At 40.3% G+C, this 11,495-nt stretch overlaps 1 protein-coding gene across 1 annotated transcript; it reads right to left on the bottom strand.

The window, feature by feature from the left end:
* Window positions 1–4,920: 4,920 nt before the first annotated feature.
* Window positions 4,921–11,316, bottom strand: lpxn (leupaxin). Its single transcript, XM_056378309.1, has 9 exons — window positions 11,128–11,316; window positions 10,030–10,115; window positions 9,804–9,871; window positions 9,258–9,360; window positions 8,792–9,049; window positions 8,391–8,564; window positions 7,833–7,914; window positions 7,570–7,718; window positions 4,921–5,947 (listed from the first exon to the last, which is right to left on the bottom strand). The coding sequence occupies exons 1-9, from the start codon at window positions 11,138–11,140 to the stop codon at window positions 5,681–5,683; spliced, it is 1,200 nt and encodes a 399-aa protein (XP_056234284.1). The 5' UTR covers window positions 11,141–11,316; the 3' UTR covers window positions 4,921–5,680.
* Window positions 11,317–11,495: the final 179 nt, after the last annotated feature.

The following is an 11,495-nucleotide window of genomic DNA, read 5'->3' as shown; positions in this document are numbered from 1 at the left end:
GAGCTCACTGTCTTATAAATCTTTCTCATAATCTCAACCAGTTTGGTCTGTGCTGTTATTAGGGTCCAGATAAACTGCTCTCTTTCCCCCCGTCTTCCTCCTTGTTTTTCCATGTTGTGCACAGAGGTCCAACCGAGAGACTTGGCAGGAGATGTAAGGGAGATGAGACAAAGACGTGCAGTGGACGAACAGGAGACGAAGTGTTTTGAAGTTGAACCTCCCATAGCGTCCCCCTCGGGAGCTGACTCCATTTAACCGATAAAACTGGAGACCCTAAGTTCACTTGGTTAAGGATCAGCGAGCACAAAGAGAAGGCAGTGATGCTCACACAGATATGCTTTGTTGCAACCAAACCCAAGAAGAGCATATTTTTCTTGGTGGTGGTGTGTGTGTGTGTGTGTGTGTGTGTGTGTGTGTGTGTGTGTGTGTGTGTGTGTGTGTGTGTGTGTGTGTGTGTGTGTGTGTGTGTGTGTGTGTGTGTGTGTGTGTGTGTGTGTGTGTGTGTCTGTGTGTGTGTGTGTGTGAGCGTGTGTGTGTGTGTGTGTGTGTGAGAGAGAGAGAGAGAGAGAGAGAGAGATATGTAAAAAGAGACATAGACCAAACTCATAAATAGCATTTATATTTTTATGTGTGCATGTGTTTTGCATCTGCGTGTGTGTGTGTGTGATCATGTTGACCAAACTCACAGACAGTATGCGTGTGTTTGAAGTGATTAGTGTTGATGTGTGCGTATTTGTACGTGTGTGTGTGAAGCTATTTGTATTCATGTGTTTTTGTGCTTGTACGTGTAACTGTGTAACTGTGACTTAACCCATGACAGCATAAATAGAAAATCCATAAATAGTATTTACAAGTTTGTTGTGTGTTGTAGTGTGTGTGTGTGTGTGTGTGTGTGTGTGCATGCGTGCGTGCATTGCTGCGTGTGCGCATTCATATGCCTACTGGTGTGTGTGAGAGAGTGTGAGATAGCAAGCAGCACTCAGTGTTCGGCCAAGGACAACAAGAGGTTCCTTTTGGACAGAGCGGCCAGTCATGAATCAGGTGTGATACCTGCACTCAGCATCAGCAGAACGCCAAGACAAACACACCCAAAAGTGGAGCCACCAGCTCAACTTCTCTCTGTGTGGAAGTAATTTCTGAGGTGTTGAAATTGTCACTTTTCCTTTGCTGTTAAAAACACATTAATTTGAACTCTCACACAGAAACACTTCTATTTCATACAGGCATTGCCCAGCACTGCAATTTGCATGTACATGTTTAGCCAATAATGATGGATGCATGAGATCCTCCCAGCTCAGATGACTTTAGTTCTTCACATAGTGTTTTAATGTTCTGGTTTTTCAAGTCACAGCGAACTTCTGGTCTCGCCTCTGCTGTTTAGTTTTATGATGACAGTTTTTCTACGGGTCATAACGTAGCTAAGACATTCAGCAAACATGTTCAAATGAATCATTTCCCACAGTCACACTGAAGCACTTACAGCTGTTAATAGAGTCATGACAATGAACTTACCATTATCCTCAAATAATCTTTAATCACACATAAAGATGGCCACTGGAAATGACAGGTGTTAATGCTGGGTTCTATAATTAGGAGCACCAGAGTCAGAGAAATTGTTTACATTAGCCTCCTAGTTTTTATTCTGACTTGGAAATATCAGTAATTACTGACATCAACAATATTTCCCATATGGCAAAAAAAAGTACAGAAGTGTCAAAAAAAAGGCAAAATCACTGGCTGTTACATCAAAATAAAATCAAATATTACCACTAATATAGTCATTCAGCTAATTTAAATGGACTTTGAATGGATTTTTCAAGTTTTTTACACCAGATTTGTCCTGACTCCTATGTCAAGTGATCAAACTGTGAAAAATGATGAGTACATATCATCTCCAAATTCTGTCACAAATTCACCAAGTCAGTCATATATTGTTAAGTTAAAGTGATAAGTAAATGTGATTTGTTTCAGAGTAATGTATCTGCATTCACTTATATCCCTAACAGACGCAGTGACCTGTTAAGTTCATTAGTACATGCTTGGAAATGCCTAGTAATGATGTTACAGTAATCTGATCCATCCACGTTTTATTGCACCTACCAGAGCTGTGATCTCACATTGTCAGGACTGATTTGCAGCTGGAGTTGTCTCCAGCTGGCATTTCAATGTGTCTGTGTGTAAGTAAATGTACTGATTAATGAGTCCGTCTGTACATAAGACCTATCTGACAGTTATGGGTTCAATGCAGATGTGAGCTGCTGGGTTTACAGGGCAGGGCAGGGCCAGCCAGGTGTGACCCACAGTGGGGCTGTACGGCTCCGGACAGGCCGCCCCACCGTCCCAATCAGGGGTGGCCTAACAGACACAGCCATTTTACAGGAGAGGAACGTAAGTGTTGGGTTTCAGTGTCACGCAGGGGTAACTCTTGCAACTACACTCCTCAACCGCTGCCCTCCTCACCCTGCCTCCCTCAGCACCAGTATCCATTATGTCCCAATATACTCCTCACTCCCTTTCCCTCCCCCATTGAGCTCTAGCTGCCATCTCATGGCCCAGTGCGCTCCCAGACTGTTCGTACTCTGTTTCACTGCTGTAAATGTCACCTGAGTTACACTCTCTCTGCTTTCCACAGACGGCCCTTTATTCGCCACCCTTTTAAAAAGACCCCCGCTCACATTTCATGTTTTCTCATTTTTACTACGTGCCAGAGAACGCTTTTCCTCCCCATTCACCCAGCCATATGATAACACTCATATTTTTTCAGTGAATGCCAGAATGTCTTTCCATGGATCATAATTTTGTTTTTTACTTTTCTGTTTAAGGCTTTGTATAGCTCTGGTGTTGTCTGTATTTCAGTAAATAGGCCTACACTAGACAGCTAGGGTGAGTGTGTCTGAGATTTTTAACAAATCTAAATTTAAACTATAGCCGCTAGTTTATGGCTCTTTGATGCCATATAGGAAAGACAGTATTAACCAAGTATTCCCACTCATAAGACAGTTTTGGCAGCTAAGTCCACTCGTAATAGCATACAGTTGTGACAGTGAATGGTGCAGAAAGAAAAAAAAAAAGAATACTAGAATGAACATATCAGTCCTCAAGCCACGTGATGATGTGGAATTTTACAGCTGTGTAACATGCCAAAGTGTCAGATCACATCCAAGTCGTTGTTCTGTGAATGGTTCATGCTGGAAAGTTCACTTCCTCTTGTATCTCAGAACACAAAATGCAAATCTCTCATGCGTGTTTAAACATATCTAACATTTAATATTACAGTATGTCTTTGAGTTCAGTAGGAATTTGGGCACAAGGCCCTCAGATCATTAAACACTTACGATCTTGGATCTTGACTGAACGCGATACATTCACACTCGTTCCATGATGCAAGGTCCATATTCTGTAGAGACCATGAAAGGCCTTGTCTGACAGCGATGACAGCGTGATTAATGGCCACCTCCGTTCTCACTTACACACTAACTTCACATAGCAAGTCTAAGTGGCTTGAAGAAAAGCTGAGGAAAGCTGCCAACAGGGCCAACAAAAAGTAGCCAGTGTTCATCTGATGATAAGATACTGTTTGATAAGATACATTTTGACTTTGGCAAGAACACTGAACTTATTCCTACAGAGATGAATACTGAGAAAAGGTTTGGGAGAGATTTGATCTTTCTGCAAAATCAGACACATAAAACAAGAAAAGGGGAACATGTATGCAGGGATGAAGGGAACTGTGAATTCTGTAGCGTCATGCATATACATCTGCTTGAGTTGGATTTAAGAGCTTCTTGCAATTTGTGCAGTTTGAAAATTGTAATATGTATTGGTGTAAAACACAGATTTTGTTATGATGAGATTCTGCAGAACTGACAACAATACAAACATTTGCACAGATAAAACATTTTCTCCTAATGGAAGTGAACTGGACTGTGCTACAAGTATCTCACCCTTACATATCATCCACACTATTAGTTTTCAAGTGGGAGTGAACAAAATAATGGCAGGCAACAACAAAACCTGCCCAGACATGTAAGGTACAGTATATCACCAAAAATAATTTTTCTCTAAAGCATTACAGCACTTTGTGGTTGATTCATCCCTCAACAGTCAGAGTAAGCTGCTGAAGAGGTGCTGCGATGCGAAGGAACTCTTCACCTCTGAAACCACCTTTGTTCACCTCACCACCTCCATTAATCTTCCACAGGCTGCTATAAAGGACCCTGTGTGGAGAATCCAGAGGTTGTCTGGATCCACTGCATGCAAGGGGCCAAATGGTCAGTCAGAGTAAGAAGAGACTCAGGTTGGCACGTCCAATGCCATGCCAGTCCAGCTCCATGCCAATACAAGCTATCAGGCCACATAGACAAGCCCCTTGACAAACTGCTCCTTACTGCCAGAGTATCCCTGCTCTGCCAAGTCTTACAGCAAACCGAGGATAGCTTAATGGAAACCACGGATTAAACCTGCACCTCTGTGTTTTTCTTTCTCCGTTTATAAATTTTATGTGATCATGATGTATGAAATCCCATAAAATCTAGACCAAGTGTCAGCAACACACCTTTTAGACCCTTCCAAAGTTCACATATGTAAAACGTTTCTTCAGTATTTTTCTCATGGGAAATAGGTATTTTCCTTGTGTTTTACAACCATGTCATTAATTATGTTACAATGGCAGCATTTTCCATTGATATTTTTACATATCTATTAGTAACTGACATCACATTCCTTATTACACGCTTTTAATTGTGTAATCCATCATTTCTGGATCCAGTGGTGAACTGTCAGGGCCTTCTATCCCTTCAGAGGAGGTAAAACATATCAGCTTTTTTTTTTAAATCTTAGCTTCATCTTTGCTTCAGAAATGAAAGGGTTACTGTCCTAAAACTATGAACATAGAGTTATCTAATCAGATTTTTCTTTTTTTTGGTTGATGTTTTTATCTCTAGGCAGAGAAAAGGATAGCTGGCTCACACTTTAGTTAGGACTTCATAACCGAAACAGAAGGCCTGAAGCCCCCATAGTTGCATGTGTTTGTTTAGAGAGTGGCAGGTGAATTAACCAATCGCATTTTGATTAATACTGGGTGGAACCAAAAATCATTGCCCTAGGCCTTCTTGAAGAGCTATCTCACTGGCTTTACCTTTTTCAGCCCAGGTTTAAGCTAGTAGATCAGCGACTTCAGTCTGCAGCCACAGTACAGATGGCAAAGTGATAGGACAGTCTGCAATGGACTTCACATGACAATATTCATAACTTGCACCGCCTACCGCCTTGCAATTGTATGCTTCAGCCAACCAGCAAAGTTGCAGGAAATATGGTCAACTTCCCCCTTTGGATATAAAAGGTCATCACTCAATGAAGTGAAGTAACCTATTAGACATTTGTGTTAAATTGTGTCAAAATTAACATATGATTTTGTGAGTTATGTCCAAAAATGTGTTTTGAGAGATCACAGTGACGGCTGACCTTTGGCCATGATGTACTGAAAAAGTGAAAGGTTTATTGCTCATCTGTACCAAAGTAAAAACAGATCAGATATGTAATGTACTGTAAGAGTTGAATATAGTCATTTAGATATATCATTCATACTATGGACAAGGATATTATAAACTCAACAGTGGCAGTGCTGCAGTATTTCATTTGTTTTTCCGTTGCATCTTTTGTTCATTATGTCCTTCATGTCTCACACAAAGAGTTTGTTAAAGCAAGCCGAGCAGTACGGCTTCCCGTTCTGCTCCTTGAAGATGCCTTGGCTGAGCTGCCGCAGACAGAACGCACACATGAAGTGCTCGGGGTGAAACTTGCGATCGAGAGCAGAGATGCAGCGGCCCGTGATGGGCTCACTACAGTGGCCGCACAGAGTGCCCTGCCTGGAGTGGAAGTGCACCGAGCAGAGGGGTCGACCTTCCAACTCCATGAAACAGCCATCAGTGAAGGGCTTCAGACAGTCCTGCATATCGAGACAGAGGAGGAAGATGGGGAAAAGACGATGTGGGAAAAGTTGGAAGACAGGAGGGAGGATTAAAAAAAAAAAAAAAGGTTAGAGACGGTAACAGAGAAGGAAGGATAATAGTGTCAAATTTGGAGAGGAAGTTTGCTTTTAAAGGACCAAACCAGTGATTTTTCATGATTTCGCCACATGCACACCAATATTACTGTTGGTTATTTTCCAAAGCACACCATGGCTTTAGTACTGTATGAAAATTGGAGTGGGTAATTAGTGAACATATTTAACAAGGAACGTATCCTCTGGTATGCTCTGCAAAATGGTCATCTGTAATGTAAAGTATAGCTATATAATCTAATGACAGTGCTGCAAAATTACTGACATGGCCTTTTTTTTATGTAACTAAAGGAAAGCTATAAGAGAATTAAATCTGTGTTTCTGTTAACAATCTGTTAATGAATGCTAGAATATAAACTAAATGGATCTGTACAGAAGTGAAGCTGCATATGGTTACAGAAATCTCTCTTGGCAGACATCTTGACTTGTCAAGGCAGCAAAAGAACAGGTGTAACTCTTAACATTAGTGGTGGCTCTGTTCCATTCATATGAGCCAGTAGGCCATGACAGTGGGCCAGCATGTCCAACAAATCAAAATGTCGCCTGTGAGAATTAAGGGCCTGTTTTGTTCAGTGTCGGTGACAACTGTTTCTCAAAACATAACAGCACTAAAAACTATGACATTTGATGAGAATACCATTGCAGTCTGCAGCAACTCTACTTCCAGAGGAACCTCAACTCATTTGGGGTTTGTAGGAAGCTAATGACTCTCTTCTAAACCCTACTGGTTTAAGTATGGTTGAGAAGAGTAATCATATTTAAACATTTCATGGTATGGTTCTGCTATTGCCAAGACAAGGCTGCAGCACAGCTCAGTGAGAGTGACCAAGAAGGGCTAGACTGTATGAACATGCTCATTTATTTTAAGCAGGGGGTTGATTAGAAAGGCTCGGCCACTTTGGAGTGTCCACTTCTTTGTGGAGAGTTTGACTTCCTGCCCTCTGGAGATAGATTTAGGCTAACAGACAGAATGGTGACTAATGGTGAGACATATAACTGCGGTAACAATTAGGTGGATGTATTTCATATTTATTCCATATTTTATGTGATGCTGTTAATTGTAATTTTGAGCGGTAGCTTATAAGAACAGTGTATTTTTATGTATTTCATGTTCAGATTTATGTGCAATGTATTTCTGCAAGAATAACTTTTTAGGTACTTTAAAATACTAAGTTGAAGTTGCTGCCTAATATCAGAACATACTGTATCTACTCAGAGCATCTGATGTAAGTAAAGCAGAAGACAGGCTGCACACTGAAACATTTTTGACCAGATGCTGAATACAAGTGGGTTAGAAGAGAATGTAAAAGATACCCACACTGAGGAATATGGTTTCCTTGATTTATTTGCATCATTTCAACCGCATCGTATTCATCAGGCATACGGTTTTCATCAGCCTTGTGGTCGAAATGTTGCAAATAAAGCAAATGTGTGGGTATCTTTCTCATTTATACTCGGGCTTGTGTGCGAGCCAGAGCAGTGTGTGTGGTCTGAGGTAAGAGGCTCACTGCGCAGACGAAGCACTCTGGATGCCAGGTGCCATTGGCTGCAGTCAGGTAGTTCTCCCTCACTGACTCCCCACAGCCTGAGCACTTTGGAGCAAAGAGGTGGTAGAAGTCCTTGCAACAATATGGCTTTCCATCCTTCTCTAGGAATCCTAGGACAAGTATAAGATACGTAGGAGACATTGCAAGTTACCATTAAATCATTTGCAAATTTTGTTGAAGTTGTGGTTTTCCAGTGGAGAGAAATTAATGCACAAGCCTGTCACCTTCTGATCCAAACAGCCCTCCACAGTGTGTACAGAAGAAGTGCTCGGGGTGCCAGGTCTGGTCCAGGGCTGTCAGAATGTTCTGGTAAACCAGCCAGATATAGAAATATTACATCATGCTTTTACTTCCTTTGAGGATTAGTATGGTTTTTCTCATCTCACATGTTCAGATGTCAGGAAGCACAAAAATGCGGATTGTAAAACACATAAAGTGAATCACAGGAGAAGCTGTATTAGTTTCTGATTAATGACTTGGTCTGCATCATTTGGAAACCTCAGTCTGCAGAACCCCAATATGGTTTTGTGTTTTACTTATTAAGATGACATGTGGGATACTTTTAGAAAAATTAACTACATACTACTGTATGTCATCATCCAGTCTTCAAAGGATTATTGTGTAAACTAATGGATGTAATATATGACAGAACAAATTAGTGTATGAATCCAAACACAAAGGGAGAGCTGAAGTTTAATTGGTGAGGCATTTAGGTATAAGAGATCTTTGTTCTGTCTCTCTATAAGCGTGATATGATTGTAAATGAATGGCTCCTTTCCCACCTGCACAATGGGCCCCTTGCAATAAGCACAACGAGGAGAAAAGAGGTGATGGTAGTCTTTGTCACAGTACGGTCGCCCCTCTCTCTCAAAGAAGCCTGTGGTGCCCAGCTCAGTCTTACAGACCACACACACAAAGTGTTCAGGGTGCCACACTTCACCCAGTGCTGTGATCATCTGGAGAACAGAGATGAAAAACAAAAGTAAATGACAGAACAAGCAGCATGTTGTCTAAATTGCCACAATTTGACACAATAATGCTAAATTCTCTTTTTTTTTTTGTCCTGTAAGAAAGATATGTAAAAAAAACAAAAAAAAAACATCCTTTTCTGTTACGCGGATTTCTAAATCTACAATACATGTATTTAAAATGCTTGCCCATTTGTTAATGTGACTTACTGTACCTTTCCCACAATGCATTTGTTGCAGGAAGCACAGTGGCCCTTGGCCGTGGTGCGTACGCCAATCTTCTCCAAGTCAAAGCTCAGCCCTCCGAGCAAGTCATCTATAGCATCTGTTTTCTTGCTCGTGGTCGAGGCCTTCGTATCTGAACCTGCCGTGCTGCCGCTGCTCTCCTTGTTCTCCTGTTGTCCACCTTCTGTTTTCCTTTTCATGGACTGCTTTTGTATAAGTGGTGGCGGGGTCGTTGAAGACGATGGAATCTAAAAAATGATACAAATAAACACAGACATCTATTGTTTTTAGCTGGTATATGAAAAAAAGGGTCAGTGCTTAAGAACCTCCTATACTGAAATTATATTACATGAGACTGTGCAATGTTGAGATTAGTACAATACTGCCCTCTGCTGTTAAACCTGGTTCACTTCACTCATGTTTGAAACATTTGACATGCACTTAAAGTGTACTGACCTCTTCTCCCTCTCCCAGACACATCAGGTCTTGCAAGATGGAGTCCAGCTCCTTAGTGGGTGAGTCAGGCTCCAAAGAAGCTGCCACAGGAGCTGGCAGATCACTAAATCCCAGCCAGAGGCAGATTAGACAGGACTACTGTTAATTCATATTAATGGTACATTTGTGACAGTATGTATTGCCCAACTGAACTGTCTCTGAGCATAACCCAAGGTACTTGATGATGTTTTTAACATTGTGTAATGTGGTTTTATAATTTTAAGAAAACCCTTGAAACAGTAGTAATGACAAAAATCTACAAAGACCATACAGAACTAGTCAATTTTTAAATCTGCTCTTACATGAGATCTGTGAAATATTCTAGTAAAAATAGTCCTGGTATTAAAGTTCAAAGTAGACATAAGGCAGTAAGATCTTTGTGTGTATTAATGTGGTTTAAAAGTGAAAAAACAACCACAAAATATTAATTAATATATTAATTTCCGGTATCCTCTGTTTCCTCTATGCTGTTTACTCAGTGATAATGTCGATCAGGGTGTGGTTCACCTGTAGACATTTGAGCAGACTGAGCTTTTTTCATTCTTGATAAGTCCAGCATAGCTTGCGCCTGGTACCTGCGGACATGCAATCAAAATGTACTGGAGTTTCAGTGATTGATGTGCTAAGATTACAAATAAATGTCATCATCTAATTTGCTGAAAAACATTGTTTCTGCAGATGTTATCTTGTCAACTGGTTGATTGAAATTAAATTATTGTGGTTTTTTCTTCACCTCTCCATCAGCTGTATCATTCCCCCTGTTTTCATTGACGCTCTCTGAACCTGCTGGATTCAGGGCAAGCTCTTCCAACAGCAAATCTGTGGGAGGACATAGGCCATAAATCTTGCAACCACACATATGAACATAAATACTCATCCGGACATATACAGTACAGTATTCACACAACCAATAAAACACAGTGTTCTCTTTAGGTGTTTATTGCTTAACCAGAGCATGTGTAACACAGTGCAGTGAAATATTTCCTGTGAACTGATACAGAGTGCGCCTTAATATACAGATCAAGGTTTGAGGTTGCTTCATGCAAGTCAGCTTCCTCAGGAAGTGATGGTGCAACATCGTGGTGCAGAAGTGAAACTTGAAATAATGTTGTAACACTCACAAATGTAAACCCAGATTCGAGTCTCCTCACAATGTAAACCCACACATATAAGAAAATAGGAAGATATTGAAGTATTTGGGTGTCTGGGGAAGCAGACAACATGGCTGCTGAAAAGAACAGGGAAAATTATTAACTTTTAGCACGTTTGTCTTTGCAAATCTAATCAGGTTCTTCTTCTCTGAGTCTTCACATCTCAGAAAAAAATACTTTTACAGAATCTTGAAATTAAAACAAATTGTTTTATTTCTTGTAAGACACAAGTTATAAGTTTAGATTACCAATAGAGTCCTATCTTTTATCTGTTGTAATTTGTTTAAGCTTTATTTTGCCTTGATAATCTGTTCAGATCAGAGTTTTAAGAGTCCTGGATAAAATGTCAGTAATTAAATGAAAAACCAAAGTAAGAGATAGCATGTAACAAGAAGGACATTACTTTCATTACTTATTAAATCAAATTAAATTACTTACATCACTGTATCACCAAGTGCAGTAAATACTTCTCTTAGAGTGTACTGTATTAGAGTCACAGAACACGTAAGGCACTCTGATCTTATTCCATAATCACTTCTTCATTTCACTTCTAGTTTCTGAGTCAGTTGTAAATTGTGGCACATTGCACTGGCAGGATCAAATTAACAACACTGTCTGCCCCCTGATCCATTTCACACAATCAACAGTGTAAAACACAGACTGATAAAAAGTTGTCTTACCAAGCTCATCCATGCTGGTTCCTGATCTCAGCACAAAACTCACTCAACACAAAGCTTGAGTGAGTGTGGTTTTTTTTGCTGCTGGTTAGTTACTAAGGTTATTTCTCATCTTGTCAAAACCGTCACTTCCTCTGAAAATGGTTGGTGTTTCTTTGTTACTGAATCAAAACATTTCCATATTTAATATGAGATGTAGCGGTTTCCTGGTGAACAGGAAACCAAGAGCGATTTCTTAAGTGAGATACCAGTTGAGATAACAGCTGTGTTTTGTGCTCAGTTAGTGTAGTACTTTTCAAAGGCAAAGAAATGCTATATATATATATATATATATATATATATATATATAATCCCCTTGGGGAAATTCATGG

The sequence above is a fragment of the Seriola aureovittata genome, chromosome 6 (assembly GCF_021018895.1).
Source record: "Seriola aureovittata isolate HTS-2021-v1 ecotype China chromosome 6, ASM2101889v1, whole genome shotgun sequence".
Taxonomy (NCBI): domain Eukaryota; kingdom Metazoa; phylum Chordata; class Actinopteri; order Carangiformes; family Carangidae; genus Seriola; species Seriola aureovittata.
The sequence above is the reverse complement of the archived record's forward strand: the minus strand, read 5'-3'. Positions and strand labels throughout refer to the sequence as shown.